This window comes from Polypterus senegalus, chromosome 7 (assembly GCF_016835505.1).
Source record: "Polypterus senegalus isolate Bchr_013 chromosome 7, ASM1683550v1, whole genome shotgun sequence".
NCBI classification, from domain to species: Eukaryota; Metazoa; Chordata; class Cladistia; order Polypteriformes; family Polypteridae; genus Polypterus; species Polypterus senegalus.
This window is the reverse complement of record NC_053160.1, coordinates 155,573,967-155,598,574: the sequence shown is the minus strand read 5'-3', so window position 1 is coordinate 155,598,574 and position 24,608 is coordinate 155,573,967. Positions and strand designations below refer to the sequence as shown.

The 24,608-nt window shown below is 39.3% G+C and overlaps 1 protein-coding gene across 2 annotated transcripts in view; it reads right to left on the bottom strand.

Moving 5' to 3' along the window:
• Positions 1 to 24,608, bottom strand: part of camk4 (calcium/calmodulin-dependent protein kinase IV) — a 327,338-nt gene that overhangs the window by 139,577 nt on the left and 163,153 nt on the right. For both annotated transcript variants that reach the window (XM_039759420.1, XM_039759421.1), the window contains one exon: positions 17,956 to 18,034. In XM_039759420.1, coding sequence (XP_039615354.1) covers positions 17,956 to 18,034 — 79 coding nt within the window. The remainder of the gene's footprint in view (positions 1 to 17,955; positions 18,035 to 24,608) is intronic.

Genomic DNA, 24,608 nt, shown 5'->3' with positions numbered 1-24,608 from the left:
TTTTTCCTAAATTTCTACTGTTGTTATCAGGCTGCAGACTTAGGCTACAGAGCACCAGATTTAACAACTCATTTATTCCCTGCACTACAAGGATTTTGAATTCTGTTACTTGTAAGGTTACTGCCGGATTGTTATTATTATTATTATGATTGAGGGTAATAATTTTTCTTTCTATAAGTCTTGAGTGTGTGTTTGATAATACTGGTTGTTACAGCATATATATTGGTTTATTTTCTTAAATCTGTGAAACAATGACTTATGCCTTGTGCTTTCCTGCTGCAAACTAATTTCCTTTTGGGATAATAAAGTCTACATCACATAACCAGTTTGTTTTTCAAGCCACACACCTATAACATATTTGACACATAACATTTGGCTCATCTCCTCAGGGTATGTGACACAGCTCATAGAAAATGGCAATAAATACTACAGTCTGATCTGTCAAAAGTGGTGGTGTATGGTGCTGTGATGGTTAGCATAGTTGTCTTTCAACTACGTAATCCAGGTTAATTTCTCACCTATTAGATGTGATGTTCTTTAATCAAGCATGTTTCTCGTCATTTATGTCATTGCCTCAAGCCATCACCACTGGGACCATATTGTCTCCGAAGGTCTTTGAAGCAGAAGGAACAAATAAGAATATTACATACAAAGATGCTTTACAATACTACAAATAGTTATGTACTCAGTTAGTTAAAAAAAACAAAAAACTTAAGTCATTCATCAAGAACTCATTAGTGTAAAATATGTTATGAATACACACATACAGTTAGGTCCATAAATATTTGGACAGAGACAACTTTTTTCTAATTTTGGTTCTGTACATTACCACAATGAATTTTAAATGAAACAACTGCAATTGAAGTGCAGACTTTCAGCTTTAATTCAATGGGTTGAACAAAAAGATTGCATAAAAATGTGAGGCAACTAAAGACATTTTTTAACACAATCCCTTTATTTCAGGGGCTTTAATTTTGGCAAAATTACATAACTGGAAATAAAATGTTCATTTCTAATACTTGGTTGAAAACCCTTTGCTGGCAATGACAGCCTGAAGTCTTGAACTAATGGACATTACCAGATGCTGGGTTTCCTCCTTTTTAATGCTCTGCCAGGCCTTTACTGCAGCGGCTTTCAGTTGCTGTTTGCTTGTGGGCTTTTCTGTCTGAAGTTTATTCTTCGACAAGTGAAATGCATGCTCAATTGGGTTAAGATCAGGTGACTGACTTGGCCATTCAAGAATTTTCCACTTCTTTGCTTTAATAAACTCCTGGGTTGCTTTGGCTGTATGTTTTGGGTCATTGTCCATCTGTATCATGAAACACCGCCCAATCAATTTGACTGCATTTAGCTGGATTTGAGCAGACAGTATGTCTCTGAACACCTCAGAATTCATTGGGCTGATTCTGTCCTGTGTCACATCATCAATAAACACTAGTGTCCCAGTGCCACTGGCAGCCATGCACGCCCAAGCCATCACACTGCCTCCACCGTGGTTTACAGATGATGTGGTATGCTTTGGATAATGAGCTGTTCCACGCCTTCTCCATATTTTTTTCTTGCCATCATTCTGGTAGAGGTTGATCTTGGTTTCATCTGTCCAAAGAATGTTTTTCCAGAACTGTGCTGGCTTTTTTAGATGTTCTTTAGCAAAGTCCAATCTAGCCTTTCTATTCTTGAGGCTTATGAGTGGCTTGCACCTTGCAGTGCACCCTCTGTATTTACTTTCATGCAGTCTTCTCTTTATGGTAGACTTGGATATCGATATGCCTACCCCCTGGAGAGTGTTGTTCACTTGGTTGGCTGTTGTGAAGGGGTTTCTCTTCAGCATGGAAATGATTCTGCAATCATCCACCACTGTTGTCTTTCGTGGACGTCCAGGTCTTTTTGTGTTGCTGAGTTCACCAGTGCTTGCTTTCTTTCTCAGGATGTACCAAACTGTAGATTTTGCCACTCGTAATATTGTAGCAATTTCTCGGATGGGTTTTTTCTGTTTTCGCAGCTTAAGGATGGCTTCTTTCACCTGCATGGAGAGCTCCTTTGACCACAAGTTGTCTGTTCACAGCAAAATCTTCCACATGCGAGTACCACACCTCAAATCAACTCCAGGCCTTTTATCTGCTTAATTGATATGACATAACGGACTTGCCCACACCTGCCCATGAAATCCTTTGAGTCAATTGTCCAATTACTTTTGAGCCCCTGAAATGAAGGAATTGTGTTTAAAAAATGCTTTAGTTGCCTCACATTTTTATGCAATCATTTTGTTCAACCCACTGAATTAAAGCTGAAAGTCTGCACTTCAACTGCATCTGAGTTGTTTCATTTAAAATTCATTGTGGTAATGTATAGAACCAAAATTAGAAAAAAGTTGTCTCTTCAAATATTTATGGACCTAACTGCATGTATACATACACAAATACAAACCAATTAACCACAGTATTAAAACCACTGAATCACTGATTTTGATTATTTCCTTACAGTGGCACCTATCATGTGGTGGGATACATCAGGTAGCAAGTGAACAGTCAGTTCTTGAGCGATTTTGACGAGTGTCAAATTGTGATGGCTAGACAAATGGGTTTGGGCATCTCCAAAACAGCAAGTCTTGTGGGGTGTTCCTGGTAGGTTGTGGTTAGTACCTACCGAAGTGGTCCAAGGAAGGACAACCGGTGAACCAGCAACAGGGTCATGTGCACTCAAGGGGAATGAAGGATAGCTAGTCAGGTCCAATTTCACAGAAGAGCTGCTGTAGAACAAACCACTGAAAAACAATGCTGACCATGAGAGAAAGGTATCAGAACAAACAGTGTATCACAGCTAACTGCGTATGTGGCTGTGTAGCCGCAGACCAGTCAGAGTGCCCATGCTGTCCTCTGTCCACCACCGGAAATGCCTACGATGGACATGTGAGCATCAGGACTAGACCATGGAGCAATGAAAGAAGGTAGCCTGGTCTAATGAATCAGGTTTTTTTTAGATCATGTGGACAGTCAGGTCTGTACACATAATTTATTTGAGGAGATAGCAACAGAATGCATTATGGGAAAATGTCAAGTTAGCAGAGGCAGTGTGATGATCCTGACAATGATCATATGGGAAACTTTGGGTTCTGGCATGCATGTAGATGTTAGTTTGACATGTACTAACTATGTAAAGATTTTTGCAGACTGTGTACATCCCTTTAAGGCAATGGTATTAACCGATGGCAGTAGCCTCTTTCAGCAGCAAAATGTACCTTTCCACACTGCAATAATTGTTCAGGAATGGTTTGAAGAACATGACAAAGAGTTCACGGTGTTGATTTGGCCTCCAAATTCCCGAGATTGCAATAGGATCAAGCATCTCTGGGATTTGCTGGAAAAACAAATCCGGTTCTTCGAGGCCTCACCTCTCATCTCACAGGACTTAAAGGATTTGCTGTTAACATCTCAGAGGTCTTGTAGAGTCCATGCCTTGACAGGTCAGATTTATTTTGGCGACATAAAGGAGACCCACACAAAATTAGGCAGGTGGTTTTATTGTTGTGTATGACTGGTATAAATATATTTTGTGTGTGTGTGAATTTTTATGGGTATTAATTTCACTGTTCTGTGTACCATGTACACAAGACAATCAACTTGAATTTAAAATGTTCCTGTATAGTAAAATGAAGTGTGTTTGTGGATAATGTGGACTTTACTATGCCAATGATTGACATCCTATAATGTGTAACTGATATGTACATGCAATTCTAATGACTTCACACTTAGTAAATACCTACACTTTGTTAATATACTTACAGATAATTCTTGTTATATTTTGTCACATACACTGGAAAAGGGGACAGTCTCCAGGCTTACATCAATTGTAATATCACTCCTTGGATGTAAGAGGGTGCTGTCATTTACACATTCTCATCCTTTATTTACCAACCAGACTAATGTAAAGACCACCACTTCCTGAAGATGGCAGCCTGATGCATGGACTCGCATCTGGAAAGACAAACTCTGTTTTTACTTGCAATTTTTCATTTGTGCAAATTAATTCTACAGTATATGGGGACCACTGGCGTTGTGCTTAACCTTTTACAAATGTGTATTTATACTTTGTTAACATACTTGAGGTTATGTTAATTCTTGTTATATGAATATTTGTACCTTTTAATGTCTGCTGCTGTAACCCGGCAAAGTCTTTTGGGATTTAAAATTTTTCTTTCTTTCTTTCTGTCTATCTATCTGTAATGCACATCAGGAAAATAACTATAAAATACGAAGACTGATTTACTGAGCATGTATCTTTAGGTACTAAGTGCTAAAAGTGCTTAAATAGTGCTATAAAAATAAGACTGCATTTATTCAACAGGTGTCTTTAATAGAACAGTATTAGCAGTAGTAGTAAGAGTAGTCACATTGTCATGTGTATAAAGAAATGCAAAATAATATTCACCATGTAACTACTCTCTAGCACTGTGATAAACATTAAATAACTGAACCATTTTATTAATTGAAAACTCAAATTAGCTTACTTGATGCACTCCTTACACTGGCTTCTATGCCCCCATTAGCTGAATATGTTCCTTTAGCCAGAGTAGTTGGTTACTAATTAAGAAACTGGCTGAAATGAAAATCTGCAACTACTTGTGCCCTCCAGGTACTGAGCCTGATACTCCTGCTATAAATATTGATGTCTACCTCAGCATTCCAAATTTATTATGTATGTGATGGCCCCTTATTACAAGCCTTTCCTCCAGTCTCGTAACATTATTGACATGATTTGTGTTATAGTTGCTCTGTTTCTCTGATGGTTCAGTAAGCTGAATTGCGTTTGCAATACCAGTCCTTTAAAGAGCCCTGAAGTGGGTGAGCTTGCATATCCATCACCAATTTTGGATAGGTGGTCAATCATTTTCAGTTGCTCATCTGATCTGCAGTCCAAGTATGAAACTTTAGAAATTATAGAGCCCTTCAGAGAAAGGTAACTGCTAAATGCACTTTGAAATAGTACTCATAAGGACAACAGTTATAAAAGCAGATACCCATTCATTAAAACAAAATAGTGCACAGTGCTTATGGATAGTATATACAGACTGATTTAGTAAATGTATCATTGGAGACAGTGCCAAAGACTGTTACACCTTCATTTGCCAGATACAGGGCACCTAAGCCAGCAACTCAAATAGCCTGCCTGCTGCATAAGGACATGTATAAATGTACAAACACACACACATTTACAGTATTAGGTCAGTTCAGAAATGGTCTCTTTACCCTGACAAAAGGCATACAACAATCCCATCTGCAGAAAGTTTGAGATGTATAATATACAGAGTTAAAATTAAATACAGTAAAAAAAAAAACCTGGAGAAGCTTACATACACTTCTTAGTCAAATTAAAATCTGAATGAGGAAAAAGCAGCATGAATTTACAAAAAGGACATTATTCAGTTTTTTGGCATCCATGGAGAATATGGGGAATCGGAAAATGTTATCATTATGGGAGCATCAGAAACAAATGATACGACTGCAATTCAGGACACACGTAAAACATCTGTCAAGTACGATAGATAAATCTTGACTGGCTTGACTGGATCATTTCTTATAGCCTGCCAAATCCTGCTTTGCGTACCTCAAGTCAAAACGGGTTGCACACAAAAATAACATACAAGATAGAAGGCAACGGTGTTAGACAAAGCAAAAAGCAAACATTTCTGAAGGGACAAGAGCAAAAATGCCAGCAAAAATGATGATAGATGAGAAAAAGAAACATCAGAGATCACTTAGAAATACATTTGATATTAGTCTTTAATTTGTATGTCATTGCAGTATCTATCTATATATAGTTTTTTTATTTAGAAATACATTTTTATAGTGCATTTATACTTACAGCCACAGAAGGTATCAACCAGCCTTTAATTTTTATAGTACCTTTATACTTTCAGATTCATTAAAGAATGTCATTACACTATAAGATGCGTTAGAGATCAGTCTTTAATTTGTATAGTGATTTTATACTTAGAGCTGCAATAGAGATGAAACAGTCTATGATTTTTATAATGCCTTAACAACCACAGCAGCATTAGAGATCAGCCAGTCTTATTTTAGATACTACCTCCATATTTATATAATATATATATATATATATATATATATATATATATATATATATATATATATATATATATATATATATATATATATATATAGTACCTGCCATACAATGCAAAGAGTACAGTACCCATCACATGTTTTGTCCTATTTGGGGCTCATCAGATATATGCACTTTTGCTTCCCCTTGTGGGGATCAAACCTCAGATGTCAGCACCTGCGGAAAGGCTTGAGACCGATCTGCACCCTGAAAAATTAGCAAATCAGCCACCACGGCGCAACGTTTGAGGCTTTGCCGCAGGTACTGAAGTCTGAGGTTCGATCCTTACAAAGAGAAGAAAAAATGCGTACACCTGATGAGCCCCAAATAGGCCAAAACACGTGTCATGTACTCTTTGCATTATTTGGCAGGTTCTATATGATATGTCTATGATCTGCTTCTCGCAGCTGAGAGGACGTGGTGGATGTTTGCAGGCTGGCCAACAAACCAAACACATTACATGGCAGGCAACCACCCAGATATCAGATTGTGATCAACTTATGCATATATATATTAGTATTAGCCTTGGAATTTTACTTGTAGCGAGTCCCATTTAAATGTGTGTCCGGTCAAACTTGAATGTGTGTAAATCAGAAACCGCAGGTCCTTTCTTCTGACTGCATTGCAACGTTCCTGTATACATGTGGCAAGTGTTTTTGATGTTTTTCCCAAATATACCACTGGGCATGCATTACATGGTATGCTGTAAACTGCGTTCCATGTCTCTGCTGTTGATTTCTTGCTGTTGGCATTAAAAAGGATTGTGTAGAGCGTTTTTATAGGCTTGTGCACTACTTTGATGCCCACTCTGGACAGGATACATGCTGTACCTTCTGATCCCCGTGATGATAAGGAAGTGGGTGCCAGGTGCAATGGGGGATAAGGTTGGAGTCAATTGTTTCCTGGGGTCTGACCCACCATTAGCAGCAACTGCACCCACTGGTGATCCCAAGGTGGTGGTGATTATCTATGTCAAGCCCAGAAGGAGCCACTAGGACACGCATGAGTGACATGCCTTTAAAATTAAGCACTATCTAAATTTTTTATAAAATGTGAAATACATTATTGTTCAAGAGAAAAAGTACATCTAGTGTCTAAGCAGGGTCACCTTCAAACACACAGGGTGGAGTGAATTTATAATGTGATTCCATCATAAGCATTAACCTTAAACTTATCAGCAGCAAGGGGAGCAAATAAAGTTTTGACCTGTGATCCACTGTCTTCTCTTGCAAGGCCCTGTTGAGCAGGGCTCATTTAGACAGCATGAATAAGCGACTTTTTAGATTCTTGTACTGTGGTTAATATTTCAAAATATGCATTTCACTATTTTTTTTCTTGCAAGATGAAGCTTAATCAATGCAACCTATCATGCAACCTGGGTGCAATTTATCAGCGATGATCAACTGTAATTCAGCATAGTAAAGCAAGAAAGTGCCTCCTCTCTCATTGCTGCAACAGAGGGTTTGTTATCTTTCCACTGTGTGACAGAACAAAACAAGAAAAATAAAATGTGAAGTGCTCCTTTCATTCTGTGCTCATAACCACTGTAGCTGATTATCTGAGAGTCATGCGTTAAGATTACAGAGATATTGGTGTTTTAGCACTTCAGGTTTAAGGACATAAAGCCAGTACAAAGTTGAAGGTAAAGGAGAAACACCGGTAAAGAAGAGGAGAAACACCATCAAACCATACAAGTCTTATTTTTCAACAAAATCTTTCTGAATATTAATACACTTGTTCAAATGTCCATGAAGCTTTTCCACTCCACTCAAATAAAAAAGATTGTCCTGCTTGTGTACCCACTCTTGTGTAACTGACTTAAGATGTTTACTGGCATACTTTGTCCCATGCAGGTCACCTTTCAGATTGGGGAATAGGTGTAGTCAAATGGGGTCAGGTCTAAAGAGCTAGGAGTGTGAGGCTTCCTTTTGAATTCATAGTTTCACAGTGAGGACATTGCAACTTGCAGTGTGAGTGAAGGCATTATATTCAAGTAGAATGGGTCTGAACGATAGCTTTCCTCACTGCCTTTCCCTGACTGACAGCAGCATACACCAAATTAAATCAGTATAACAATGATAATACTGAGAGATTATACTGGGTTTTAACACTAGAATTACCAGAGCCAACGAAAAAAACACGTAAATCCGGCCCATTGTCTTGTAAATGTGTGCACCTTTGTGTAAGTGTTTATTTGATATTTGGCCATCAGCCTTCACTCATTATACAGTTCATGTCTACATTTTGTCATTTATTACTAAAACATGCAAAACATTTCTGTTTTAACAATGTGTTTACATAGATTGTTGTAGACACAAAACACACATCACATTATTTCCCCTTACAATTCTGGGTAGCTCACTCCCAGATTATCAATCAAGGCAGGAACTGGGAGAACTTCTTGCCCATTCTGAGGTGGTGGGGGATGGTATAGCAGGCTGCTTGCTGCTTGGGCTTATCGAAATGTTTACAAGACAAAAGAGGCTGACAGACAGGTGCGAAGGGATTTAAGGTGGGCTGGATTTATGAGTTTTTTCGTTGGCTCTGGTAATTCTACTGAAGTGTTAAATGAATGTGATCGATATAGACTACACTGTTAGCTTCATAAAAAAAAAACTGTGCTCTTGATCAATCCAGTTGAGACCTTGAAATTCCATGCAGCTTCGAGAATAACCATGCTTTTATTGTTTATATTGATGTTTAGAGTCTGGGTCATTGTGATGTGTCCAAGTTTATTTGCCAATTATGCTCCCTGTCACCAGTAAGGAATCATTGAAGGTCCTGCCCTCTTCGTTTTACATCCTGATATTGAAAAGCTACCTGTGAACTTAGGGCCTCATTCCTACAATCAACACTTTCCCTCAATACTGAGAGACAGAACCATACCGTGTAATTGAGATGGCTCTACTCACTGCTGTCAACACGTTATGGCTAGCTAGATCTATCAATGTGTCATCTGTCCTCATCCTTCTGCATATCTCATCTGTTTTTGACACAATCAACAATCAGATCCTCCATGCCACCATCTCTGACCTTGGCATCACAGTGACTGCCTTTAGGTCATTTGAGTCCTACCTCTTGTCAGATTCTACTGGGTGTACTAGCAAGGAAAGATATCAAGGGTGCATGAGGCAAGCTTGGATTGCCCCAAAGATCAGTGTTGGTCCCTCTCCTCTTCTCTTCTCTCTACACATCTCCTCACCAGGCCTCATCACTCTGTCTCATGGTTTATGCTAATGATTAGCTGCTGTACCTGCTGCTCCCTCCAGAGGACCACACAATATCAGCTGGAATCTCTGCATGTCTCACTGATATTGCAACATGGGTGAAGGAGCACCATCTCCAGCTCTAGCTCAAACTGGCAAACACGGAACCTCTTGTTATCCTTGCTTGTCCATTTATTCATCAACATCTGCCAAGTCAATATGCAACTTTGGGGTGATGACTGGTCACTGGCTGTCCTTCACGGACTATGTTCCAATGGTCTATCGGTCTTTCATATTCACTCTACAGAATACCTGTAGCATCAAACTATATCTGATGGAGTATGCAGCACAACTACTGGTCAAGGCTTTGGTCTTGTCATGAATCGACTACTAAAACTCTAGGCAGGTAGGAGTACTGGCATGGTTCACATAAGCTGCTGCAGATAAGTCAGAATGTTCTCTTTTCAGATCTCTACACTTCCTTTCATGGCACATGTTAAGTTAAAATTCTTTACGTTTGCCTACATAGTAGTCAATAGGTCAGCACCTACTATATGTATATGCAGGAATTCGTAAGGACTTATGCTTCTTCTGTCCAACTCATGTCTGCCGATGCCACCTCTGCGTGGCATCAACTCTCAATCCAGACTCTTTTCATGCGTAGCTCCTAGATGGTGGAACGAAATTTCCACCTCCAATCAAAATTCTGACTTCTTCAATGTGTTTAAGAAATGTTTGAAGACTGTCTTGTTTGGTGAATTTCTGGCTGGCTGGCTGTTAGGTATTTGTAACTAAGGACATGTAACATGTGTGTATTCTGCTCTGTTTTGTAACCTTGTCCTGTCACACATGTTCCCAAACAGTTCCCCATACTGATGTCTGCTCAATTATGTTGACCTCTTTAGTAAGTTGCTTTGGACAAAAGCATCTGCTAAGCAAATAATTATTAATGTAAATGTAATATGATTGTTACAGTAGAGGTCAAATAGCCTGTTTGTACAGGGAAATTCCCTTTAGTGAAGCTGAATAAGTACTTGTTTCTAACATAGTCCACACCCAGTCTCTCTGTATGAGGACCCTGAGTGACTCCTCGCTTTTGACACTCCAGTCAAGATTCTTTAGATCAAAACTCTCCATGGAATACCCAGTGCTTTATTCAAATGCAACTGTTCAGGAAAAGTGGATTCAGGCAACCCATAAATAATCCTTTTAATGTTTGACATCTCATGCACCATCAGTTTCGGGAAGCTGAGTTCAAATCACTGCCTGGTCACTGTCTGAATTGAGTCAGTATGTTTCCTCTTTATCTGACTGACACATCCCAAATATGTGGGATATTAGGTTTAATAGTAAAGAGTGCTCTGTAATAAATCCAGCCTTGTTTGTTTTGATAGAATCCAACTCCCCATGACCCCCATGGTGTCAAAATAGATGGATTCCCATGTTGACACACCCACTGTCCATCAACCCATTTTCCACAGGTGGAACAGCAGTTCTTAGTATGAGATATGAAACAACCCAGAACGTGCATTACAGTGCACACTTACGCATACACCCACATGCAGTCACTTTTTGTCACAGGCATATTATAGTACTGTGAGAAGTCAGCTAGACCTTGATTATATAGAAAATAGCTAAGTGTACTTGCATGTATGTGGATAGGAGGTGTTGCAGGATGTTATGCCGTAAGTGGCATGGGAACATGCATTAGTTAGGAGTGTGTTGGATTACCGTTGCTCATTTGTCTTGGCAAGAGGGCAGCATGAAGATGATTGCTTGCAGCATGTGAAAGAAGTCTGGGGAGATTTGGGAATCCACTAAAGAGCAGGGATGGTCTCACATACATGTGTGTATGGAAAAGACAGTGAGACTGATTAGCAATCCTGGGTACCAGTGGGGAGTATGCTATATTGCTAGTGTACAGTATACAGTATTTGGGAGAAAACAATCTTGAGTCAGTCGAGAGTGACTGTGGATTTCTTGGAATGGAATTTAGTGCTGAGTAAGACACGGGATAAGACTATGAGCAGTCTCTCTGTAGTCTGTTTGTGTTCTTGTATTTTATACATACTGCTGCTGAATATAATGAAGAGAGTTTGCAAGATAACATCTGAGTTGTAGTAAAACCATAGAACTGATGAGGAACAAGAGAACTGAGGAAGGAATTTTGGAAGTCAAGGGCGATAACAGGCAGTGCTTAGTAATCTGGCCTCTGATAGTATAGAAAGAAAACAGGTGTGGAACCAACCACAGGAGAAATGCTGAATTATGCTGTTTCCTGAACTATAAGCTCGAGATAAGGTTGAGAGAGGATTGTTCTATCTGGTTGGGTTTTTAAAAGTATTTTTGTTTTCCTTTTTCTTTGTGAGCTATCACTAAAGAGGACTGTGTATATTCAGATGTGCATGAATTATTATAAAAGGCAGCACTTAAAACAATAAAGACAGTCATTGGTTTAATTGCATTACAAAGCACTGGGTAACACATGGGTGCTGGAAAAATGCATCTGTTAATCATTTACTGTTATGTAACTAGACCTTAAAAACACTTCTTTGGGTCTTCACAACACTTCCAAAGAATCAGTAAAGTGTTTATTCATCTCTGGAATGTGACCTACTATAAAAGCATCACTTTGGAGTGGTCATAGGTGGCTTAACTGAGACACATTTCTCTTGATATATTTATAGTATAAGACCCTATGAATCACTCAGATTAACCAGTAATTGTACCATCAGGTTAAAATGTCACACTGCTCAAAGATGAATAGCCTATCTACTGAGGTTTTGTAAATGTTATGCAGACCAGAAGAAGCCTTTGTTAAGGTCTTGTTACAGAAGATTAAATGAGCAATAGACTCATTTATGCAGTACCTAAACTAAAGTGTTACCAAGTACCATTGTCTGTGTTACTCATTCTCTCACAGGAGCTTGATTCATGAAGTACAAGGTGCCCAGGGATTGGTACTTGCTAGGCCAAGGCCAGGGGGCATCACACACTGGGCCAGTCAATCTAAACTGCACACTTTAGGGCCTTGAAAGGAAAAAGGAGTACAGTCTTCAAACAGATTTGGATTAAACCTGACCCCTTGACTCAAGAGTAATGATGCAACTGCACTAACACCGATGCATTACTCAGTTGACTTTATTTCCACTTAATGTTAGTAGTATAATATGTACTTCTGGGTTTACTGACATAATCCATGCACCAACTGGGAGGCAGACAAATCTAATGAAGGATCTAGGCAATGGCTTGATGAAGAGAAAGGCAGTGAAGGTGTATAGCCACAGAGGATCAGTTCATCTGGGATAATCTACTTTGTATCAAAATCTATTAATCTAACATTTAATTGTAAAGGATTTTCCTTTCAATAAACATCTATATAAATCATGTATAAACTCGTCAAACAGAAAAGGTAGAAAGCATTAGACCATTGCTCTAATTTGGGGAGCATACTACACTCTGTGTTCAATCATTCCATTCCTCTTCCTTTTTTGAGGCTGGATCATAGCAAGGGGAGCAGATGCAGAGCTGAAAGCACATAGAGGTGCTAATACACCCTGTCAGCGCCACTAATAGTAATTACAGCTTGTCATGGATATGTAGGGGAAAGCAGACATACTTGTCGCCCTGATGCCTGGATAGATGACAGTTTGTACCTGAAATTGAATGACCTTAAAAATAAAATCCTGACAGTTCTGCTATTGATTTGTGGCCTCTTTTTGGCTACCTGTCAGATTTCAATTTTGTAATGCTATGATCCTTGTATAGACTTTTATGAAGCTATGCAATGTGAATCTTGGGCAATTCAATTTCCTCCATGGGTGCCCAATGATGGCAGGGGTAGTAACAGCATCAACTCCTGACCCCTCAAATCATTTTCTTCTCATCTCTGAACAATATATCAACTTTCATCATATATAGTGTCTTTCACAGAGAAACACTACCACTTCACATAAATAGACAGATAAGACAGCTACACAGGATAAGAACTATATAATGAAAGAACACATATAAAGAAATAAACAATATAGATCGACAAAGAAGTAGTCAGCCAGTCAGTTACAGACTACAATGAAACTCTGTCACTCTCTGGCACAATGTTAAAAAGGAATGCATATCTGTATATTAGTTTCATTCTCAAGTGAGCAATGTCGGATGACTCAGCTAGTAAAAAATAACTCAATAAATAAATCTGAACTTTGAGTTATTCCTAAAGAGATTTTTAGTGTGGTGAACACTATGCTATGAAAGGAACAACATAAAAACTGTCAGATGAATAAATGTCTCTGTATAATACAGTGAGCTATCCTTTGGGATAATGTACAGTACATAAGGAAAAGTGTTATAAAAAATACAGATTTAATTTAATAAGCAGGTATTTATTATATTAGTAGTACTAGTCATACTATCACAAGTACAGAGTACAGTAAAATTCTTAATCGCATGTCCAACTAACATGCATTATTTCAACGCTCTCTGCTGGATGGATAAACAAGAATATATTAAGATATATGATTTTATTTTATAAAACAACCAAATCATTTTGAGCATGAGAAACCTTCTATAAATTATTACAGTAGAGTCTCGCTTATCTGACATAAACGGGTCGGCAGAACGTCGGATAAGCGAAAATGTTGGATAATGGCAGGTATTAAGAAAAAGCCTATTAAACGTCAAACTATGTTATACTTTTACACATTATGAACCTAACAATCATGTTTTACAACAAAACAACAGAATAAATTAACTGGAAAAAATTAACTTACAGTTACTGAATTGTCTGGAGTTACAGTATGTACTGTACTTAAAAAGTTCAGTCCTGTGATGATTTAAACACATTTTTGATCGTAGTCTGCTTTCCTAACGAGTGCCGTTTCTTCGCTGCCAAGTCTCTCCATCTTTGCAGCATAATTATGTCGATTCCTGTAGCTTCTTCTTGTTGCTCAATGTAATTAATTGCAGTTTCTAGAGCCTTAACTCCGTCAATCATATAGTCAACATCCGTACGAGCATATACTGTTTACTACAGCATTGTGACTGAGTGTCTGTGTGTTTGTGCTGTGACGTGCGAGTCCCTGTCTTGCACCCGAAAACTCGAAGCTGAGTCTCAGTACTTTTAGCAACACCAGCTTTATTCAGCTTGAAACAGCAACAGCGCGGTTATTTATTTTAGCGGGATCTCCCATTCTCCTATACATAGACACAGCAGTCAGGCAGGGTTGGGGGGAAAGTAACACTGTGCCCTGCGCATGTATAATGTTCCCTGTATCACCCATCGATAGCAGGCATGTATAGCATGTCCGCAATCTTTTCGGATTGGTCTTTATGGCGAACTGCTACAGCGCTGGGTGACTACGATTGCTTTGGGACGCTCTTCCACGTGGAATCCCACAAGAATTTAGAAACTCACTCACACCAGCCATGATTCTTTTCAAAGGTAAAGTGCAGGTTAATTTGCTTTATTTATTTTTACTTTATATTATGTATTAATCATTTTTATATGAATAGTTTTGGGTTGTGGAATGAATCATCTGAGTTTCCTTTACTTCTTATGGGGAAATTCGCTTTGATATACTGTACGAGTGCTTTGGACTGTGTGCACATTTCCAGAACGACTTATGCTCGCAAACCGAGGTTTCACTGTAATTAGCTGCGGCAGAGTCAGGAGCAACAAAAAATAGTCTACGCTCACACTCGCAAGTTGCAGTTCTTGTTGCCGATTGATGCATTTTTTTTTTCTTTTTTTGCGGTGGGATGTCGGATAATACAGAATGTTGGATAAGCAAGACTCTACTGTACATTGGATAACAAAGATTTTGCTTCCTAAGCACTTTTGGGTGTATCTTATGGATTTTGACATTCTAAACATAAAAATCACCTTTAAATTTTCTTATCACATACCATTTTGTTGCAAATAGTATACTGTACAGCGTAACAAATACAATGGAATATGTGTGGTGATCTAAAAGTAGAGGCATTACTACCAGGAATGCAGTTAGAATATACCAAGTCCTGTTGTTTTATTTGCAAGTGGGATAACTGTGCTAAAGAATCTTATCACATTAAAAAGAACTGGCCACTCTGGAGCAGAAAAGTGTGGCACATACACCACTTGATAACCCAACAAAGATAGTTTTGCCTCCTCCTTATCTACAACTTGGAAAGATGAATTTTGAGAAAAAAAATTGATGAACAACAAAGTTAATAGATTTCAGTATTTGAAATAGACATTTCCACAAATAATTAATGCCAAGATTAATGAAGGCTTTTTTCTTGATCCAAAAATCAGATACTCCATTAATGATTAGCAGTTAGAAAATTTGCTTATGGTGCTGAAGGAAATTGCATGCAAGGCATTCAAGGATAAGGATATTGTTGAGAACTTTCTCGGTAACTACAGAGCACCAAACTATGTCCCATTGGTTGACAACAAGCTTCAAGTTTACAAAACCATAAACAGCAACATGTCACTAATGTTTCATTTTCTGCATTCACACTTCTTCCCAGATAACCTTGGTGCAGTCAGTGACGAACATGGTGAAAGGTTTTAGCAGGAAATTACAACAATGGAAAAGAAAAATCAGAGCAATTGGAATCCATCAATGCTGGCCAACTATTGTTGGACACTGTAACAAAAAGAATCAGATGCCAAGTACAAATGGAAAGCATTAGGTAAACATTTTGAATTCATTTGAACAATTACAATGTGTCAGCATCATTAAGTGATTAAACACTCTAAATTCAATGAAAGGTAATTTCACATTTCCCCAAATTCCTATGTGGCACGTCAGTCTGAAATTATATTTGCGTTATGCTTCAAGGTATATATCTTAATCGACAAAAATTTTTCAGGAAGCAAAACTTTGTTGTTCAGTGTTATATGATTGATAGATAGATAAATAGACAGATAGATAGATAGACTTCATGAGCATTTTCAGAAAATGAATTAATAAATAAGCAAATGAATTAATTGTATCCTAAATATATGGTGGTCCAGATCTAATTATGCAATTTTCATTACGCTATAACTTATTAAATTTATTACATAGAAAATCACCCGAAATTACCAGACCATCGAGAACTGTGTGAACTGACAACATGAAGAATCGTCTTCGTGGCCAAACTGGAATCGTCCCCGCATAAATCAAAGTCATCTAGACGATCTGGATCTGCATAATTAGATTGGACCACCCTATAGAGTAATTAATTGCATTAAAATGTGTTGCCATATTCAGTCCTGCCACCCATATTTGTGCCAGTTTAAACCAGTTCAGAGGTGAATTCCTTTATCAGCACAGTATGTAACGCAGGAGCCAACCTTTAGTGAAGCACTAGCTGCTTTCTTTCATATACCTCCAAACACAAGAAAACATGGTGTAATGTAATAAACAACAATAAGTTCTTCAAAACCTTAGCTTTCTTCTGATGTCTTAATCCAACTCTTCTTGCTATATTCATATTTCCAGGCTAATTTTATATGGCATCTTTTCTCTACTCAAACCCCATCCCAAGGCACTTTGCCAGTTGTATCCGGCCATATTGTCACTGTCCCCATGTATTACAACATTGCTGAAGCACAGGTAACCACATGACTTGCTTAGAATCACATAATGAATTACAGATGGATTTACAGAAGCAGCTTTGGGGTTTGCCGTCACATACATTAGCTACTAGAACATGGTGCCTACCAAGGCCTACCAGTCATCAGTCTTGATTCAAAGTTATAATGAATCCAGTATGAAAACAATAGTTAAGGATATTCAAAAAATATTACATGCAGACAGACCTTGTCTTTATGCTTCCTTTGTTAAAATGTGGTCATCTTATCTCATGCCACAGAACATACCTTGTCTACACCGTACACATGATCATCTAACTGACTCCTGTAGGCAACTTACATTGCAACATCTATGCAGCCAGTTCTGATGTAACAGTAATAAAGGTACAGTAATCCCTCACTATATCGTGCTTCGACTTTCGCGGCTTCACTCTATCGCGGATTTTATATGTAAGCATAACTAAATATATAACGCGCATTTTTAGCTGCTTCGCGGGTTCTGCGGACAATGTGTTTTTACTTCCTGTACATGCTTCCTCAGTTGGTTTGCCCAGTTGATTTAATACAAGGGACGCTATTGGCGGATGACTGTGAAGCTAACCAATCAGAGCACGCAGTTAAGTTCTCCTGACTGAGAAGCTAACCAATCAGAGCACGCAGTTAAGTTCCTGTGTGCTGAATGCAGTGTTAACCAGGAAGTCTCGTCTCGCTCATTCAGCATCAACGTGTTTCGCTGTGTAAAGAGTTAACTTTTGTGCTCTTTTGTGTTTATCTTTGTGAGTAGTCAAGCCCTTCATTATGGCTCCAAAATGATCTGCTCCTGCAACTGCTTTCCTTGGAAAGGAATGTGGCCAAGTATGGAGCAACCTGCAAGTCTTAAAACTGATTAAGAATCACTACTGGGGGACACACAGATTTAAATATTGCTGATATTGCTGTGTAAAACACTATAACTTCCATTTCAGTTATTTTTGAAATGGTTTTCGTAAAAAAACAGGCACAATACAAATTATTTGTGATATACATAGTACAAGATCAAAACTTATGCCGTGGATAGAGTATACTTACTGTCTTCTTCAGCATTTTCACTGCATATGGCTTCTGAGTTCCCTTCTGCCTACATCGGAACACAACAGAGGTCGCACCCCTGCAAAGTCAGAGAAAGAAATAACATCAGGACTTGGATGAACACAATGCATCATACATACATGTTGATGGTCACCATAAAACAGTTTGGACTCTGAAGGCGCATTCCGATTCTCACTATCATTAATATCAGTTTAACCACAGACTCTTCCGTATCAATTGTTACTTACTACCAAGTCACATAACATTTATTAACAATTTCATCTAGCAAACAATTAGACTTAATATAGCAACTTTCAGTGTGGTTTTCGTCCTGGTCGTGGAACAGTGGACCAGCTCTACACCCTTAGCTGAGTCCTGGAGGGTGCATGGGAGTTTGCCGAACCAGTCTACATGTGTTTTGTGGACTTGGAAAAGGCATTCGACCGTGTCCCTCAGGGAATCCTGAGGGGGGGGAGGGTGCTCCGAGGGTATGGGGTACCGGACCCCCTGATAAGGGCTGTTCGGTCCCTGTACAACCGGTGTCAGAGCTTGGTCCGCATTGCCAACAGTAAGTCAAACCCGTTTCCAGTAAGAGTTGGACTCCGCCAGGGCTGCCCTTTGTCACCGATTCTATTCATAACTTTTATGGACAGAATTTCTAGGCGCAGCCAGGGTGTTGATGGGGTCTGGTTTGGTGGACTCAGGATTGGGTCACTGCTTTTTGCAGATGATGTTGTCCTGTTTCCTTCATCAGGCCGTGATCTTCAGCTCTCTCTGAATCGGTTCACAACTGAGTGTGAAGTGGCTGGGATGGGAATCAGCACCTCCAAATCCGAGACAATGGTTCTCAGCCGGAAAAGGGTGGAGTGCCCTCTCAGGGTTGGGAGCGAGATCCTGCCCCAAGTGGAGGAGTTCAAGTATCTCGGGGTCTTGTTCACAAGTGAGGGAAGAATGGAGCATAAGATAAGACGGCGGATTGGTGCGGTGTCTGCAGTGATGCGGGCTCTGCATCGGTCTGTCGTTGTGAAAAATGAGCTCAGCCGTAAGGCAAAGCTCTCAATTTACCAGTCGATCTACGGTCCTACCCTCACCTATGGTCATGAGCTATGGGTAGTGACCAAAAGAATGAGATCGCGAATACAAGCAGCTGAAATGAGTTTCCTCCGCAGGGTGTCTGGGCTTTCCCTTAAAGATAGGGTGAGAAGCTCAGTCATCCGGGAGGGGCTCAGAGTAGAGACGCTGCTCCTCCGCATCAAGAGGAGTCAGATGAGGTGGTTCAGGCATCTGGTCAGGATGCCTCCTGGACGACTCCCTGGTGAGGTGTTCCGGGCACGTCTAACTGGGAGGAGGCCCCGGGGAAGACCCAGGACACGCTAGAGGGACTGTGTCTCCCAGGCTGGCCTGTGAACTCCTTCGGATTCTCCCGGAAGAGCTAGAAGAAGTGGCCGGGGAGAGGGAAGTCTGGGCATCTTGGCTCAAGCTGCTGCCCCCGCGACTCGACCTTGGATATGCGGAAGAAGATGGATGGATGGATGGATGGATGGATGGATAGAACCTTTCACAGTGAATGTCATCTCAAGAGTGTCATTAAAGAGAAAATAATGAGAGCACTGTAAAAGTCAGTGACTAGCTCAAAGTCACACCATAAGCTAGGGAGAAGTTTGGAACCGAAAACTTAATGGCTTTTGTATGTTTAAGCACCGAGTTACTCAATATGCCAGACTTCATATGTCATTAATCATGAAAAGAGTGTATACGGAAGCTCATGTGGGATATAAAAAGGCCAGTTTCTCACAGTGACAACATGTAAACAACCACCCACATACAGTACAGTATACACACTGAATGGGTTCAATTAACTGGACACAAAACATTGTGGTTTAAGAGGAAGCCAAAGCAAATACAAGGAGAAAACTTCACCAAAACACAGCTGAGCAACTTCATGTAAAGGAAATGGAGACAGCAGAGCCAAGAGGTTTGTCATAATGTGTGAACTGTATGATGGCACAGTTTTTAGTGCTGCCCTCTCACAACTTTTGAGGCCTGAGCTATGAAAACAGGGTGCTCCCGGGCGGAGGTATCTCATTTGGGAAACGAGCAACCTGCAAGACTGACCTCCAAACCACAATCCTGATCGCATGCTTGCCTTAGCCAATGGTTAGATATATTTCTGTTATTTACTGTGCTGTTGGATTTGCCCATATGTATAAAACTATACTGGCATCTTTCACACTGAGCCATTCGAGGACCTGCTTTTATAGGGCTGTGTGGTGGAGTAGCACACCAGTGAGGGGGTTTGACTTTATTAAGCATTTTTATAATTTAACTTGAAATACATTTGTTGTTATTGCTCTCATATGGTTCAAATAAACATCTCATCATGGGAGAAAAAACATTGGATTCCTCTCAGTAAATCCCTTTAGTGGATTCAAGTTAAATGAAATCCACTGTGATTCAATGTTGCATAACAATAAAATGTGAAAACTTCCAATGTAATTACATAGCTTTAAAAAAAAATAGTCTAGTCTACTATGCTAATGTATCTTGATGAGATTTTAACAGTTAGCTAAGGTGTCTACTAAGAAATGTTATTTGTACACGCAGCGGTGCTACAGTTAGATCCCACCAATACTATTGTCTCACTAAGTAGTTTAATTTGTGTGGCATGGTGTTATAATGGAGAGCACTGCCACGTCACAGATATAACATCCTGGGTTTGAACCCCATGCCTGGTTGCCTGTGTGGAGTTCACAATTAATCCATAAAACTGTAGTCCACAGATCTAGCGCTACACGAGATTAAGTAGTTTTGAGAAAGTTTCTATACCTTGCTATTTATGTGTTACAAAGTATTGAATAAATTTCACTTTATTGGTATGAAATCTTTTAACTCTCTCAAAAGTGCTGTTTTGACACTTTCCAGCCTGGGCTCATCTGTGGACCTGAAAAGTGTGAGACTTTACATCTACAATGTAGATTTAACACTGTGAACTTGTACAAATGCGTGCCATAAGAATGCTATTGTTCTTGCTGACCTATTGTCTTCTTTTGTACAAATGTCTTGTACTTTCCTACATTGGCACTAACATCTGTTTATTATTATTCTGCATAGTTCAGATCCTCTCTGTATCTGGGTGTGGCTAAACAAGAAAGTGTTACAGTCCACTTATTGCACATGGCTAATAAAGCATCTGAAAGATTCAATGACAGACTGGCTCATAAGTAAAGTGTTGGGACCAGTACATTTCTAACAAGTTATTACTTCTGTCTTGTACAATCTATTACAGGATGTAGAGACATATATGACATTAAAAAAGGATACATGTGTTGCAGCAGTCAACAGAAGAGGGCACAGTAGTGCAGGAACAATGTGAAGTTGTTGGTAGGCACATTGTTTGGTATTGTTCTTTCTCCTCCTTTCATCATTTTGATGTGGTTGAGAAGTTAGGATTTTCTAAGTTATAAATTTGTCATATTCTACAAGGCCTACATTGTTACAAATTGGATGGGAGTACCCTGAAGTGGCCTGAGCAGGCTTGAGAATGTTATGATATGATGACACCGCATTGTAGTACACTACAGCATATGCACTACATTACATCAATGGCCAATCACTGTTCAACCTATTCTTACCATATTGTTACATTATAGCAATTAATGTGTTTCCTGCTTTACTGCTCCTGTAATCAAGTCCCAGCCTGGTTAGTGTCTGTGTGGTGTTTGCTCATTCTCCCTATGTCTTTGTGGTTTTTTTTCCAGGCACTCTGGTTTTACCTCCACAACCCAAAAACATTTACATCAGATTAACTGGTGACTCTACACTAGCCCAATATAATAGTGTGTACACCAGTAGGCACTATAATGGCCTGTTTCCTTCCTTCTACCTGTTTTTGCCCCAAAAGTCTCCAGCAACCTGTGACTCTACAAGTGAATCAGGCATTAAAAAATCGATGAAATGAATGTGTTCCTTAACATCAAATCAAACATCCACCTATGCAAAAGACATTCAGATTAACTTGATAGGTGACTCTGAAGTGGAACAATATTAGTGTTTGTGTATTTGTGGGATACGTTAAGTTTCTAAGCATTCTAAGAACTGGGAGAAGCATGTCCAGTACTGATCAGCACAACGGCTGTTTAGTGGGTGGTTAGCTTTAGTGCTAGCATTGTCACCTCATAGCTCCATAGTCTCTGTGGTATCTGCATATTTGATGGGTTATCTGGCATCTCTAAACTGACCTAGTATAAGCGACAGGGGAGGTGTGTGATGGACTAGTAATCTGCTTGGGCATGCTTCTTACCTGATCCCTGAAACTGTTGTTATAGGCTTTAGCCCCATGAGATGGTCTGATAATAGATGGACAGAGGTAACGTACATTAGAAATACAGTATTATTTAATATGGTATGGGGATGGTACCGTCTATGTTACCTACTTATTTTGATTTTCTTAAAATTAAGATGAAGTTATTCAGTTTAATACATTCTTGTTTAACATGACACTGGAGAGTGCTAGCATGTTTATATGTTGCACGGACATGCAAGTAAGAAGTTCACTGTACTGCATATATGTGACAATATGACTATTACTATTACCACCACTGCTACTACTTCATTCAATATAAAAAGGCACAGTGTGAAATTTGGCTCAGTGTTTGACTGGCACCTCACCTAGTGCTACATTCAACTTTTACTGTAATGCTGTTGTGATGGACTCCAGCTTCCAACACAGCTGTTAAAAATAATCCTGTTCAGGTGTTGGATGAATGTAATGTACATTATGAAGCATTATACTGTATGGTATAAGGGGTGACACTGCTTATGTTACCAACTGTCTATGTAAATAGGCTCCACATGAGGTGTAAGGGCAAGTGGGTCCTATGATGAACTGCAACAACATTTAGGCCTGATTTCTGTGTTATGCCTAATTTTGCCAGGAAAAGATCCAAAAAAATGAGTGAGTTTAGTGGGTGAGTGTAATGTACATTATATATCATTGTGTTGTATTATCTAGTAGTAGTATTGTTATGTGTAAAGTACAGCCAACATAAAACACATTGCCACTCTTTCAGTACCAAGATATACAAGAATGTATTGTCACTAGGGCTGGCATGTCCTCTGTGAGAAGTTTGCTTTGGAGTCTTACATTTTTTCTCAATATTTAAATACATATTTCTTGTTGCCTAGAATCTCTAAAGTGTTCTTGTGTGCTTTTAAGTAACCTGTGATTAGCTGGTTTTCTGTCCAGTTAATCTTTAATTAGGCCCCTGTTTGCATCCACAATAGACTTGAAAAAGTGCACAATAAGAATGACACGATGAATTGGGCTATTTTATGCCATATAAACAAATCATGTTTTTTTATAGAATTTAGATTCTTGTCATTAATAATTGAGATTTCTGTCTTATCGTTCTGGAAAAGACAAAAGAAACCAGTATTCCTATATATATATATATATATATATATATATATATAATATATATATATATATATATATATATATATATATACACACACACACACACACACACAAGTATATATATACTGTATGTATATTGTGAAAGATCAGCCCGGACACAAACAGACACCAGGATACACAGAAGTTCAAACACACGCTATTTATTATTTTTCTGCACAATACAGTGCACCAATCACCACAATACTCAGCTCAGTCCTTTTACTTCTCTGGCTTTTCTTGTGTCGCCTCCACTCCTCTCTCGCAAGCTCCGTCCTCTGCCACCCAACTCCGGCTCTCCAAATGGAGTGAGGCGGCCCCATTTATGAAGCACCCAGATGTGCACCAGGTGTGCTCTGACAAATTTCCTACAGCACTTCCTGGCATGGGCACTTGCAAGCACTCCAGGTGCATTAGGTTCCTCTTCCGGCAGCACTTCCTGGTGTGGTGGAAGTGCTGCCATCCATGGCTCCGGGATTGTCCAAGCGCTGTAATCCAGGGGGGCTGCCCTCTTGCGTCCCAGGGAAGATATTGCCCCTCTTCCGGTTCTTCCCTTCTCCAGGCATTCCGGTGGGGCAAGGTCCCCGGTTGTCTGCCACAATATATATATACTCCGGCTGTAGAATTAATTTTAATCAACTTTCAGAAAAGACAAATACATCATCTTTCGACATAGTTTCCCTGCTTTTCAATAAACTTTGTCCATCTCTCAACAAGCTTTTGTATTCCTTCATTAAAAACATAGTAGGCTGAGCTGCAAGCCACGAATGCACACCTGTCTTCATCTTTTCATCAGACGTGAATCTTCTTCCTCATAGGGCTTCCTTCAAAACCCAAGTCTGTCATGGATTACTGCATAGGCAGAGCCATGACTGATTTGCAAATGATTTACCACATCATCTACTGTCACTCACGTAACAGAATCTTTACAAGTGCATGCTCAATGTTGTCATCAGTCGTGGACGAGCATCCAGCTCCTTCATGGCTGACAGTTGTGCGACGTTCCTTTAATTTCTATCCATTCATACACACTTCTTCATGATAAACACTTTCTCTATACCGTGAACAAAGTCTGAGATAAATATCGGCACCAGGCATACCCTCAGATCACAAAAAACGAATCACTGCACGTTGCTCTTCATTCATGCAAATCACAAGTTGGGCAGCCATTGTTTCTCACACAATTACAAATGATCTGACG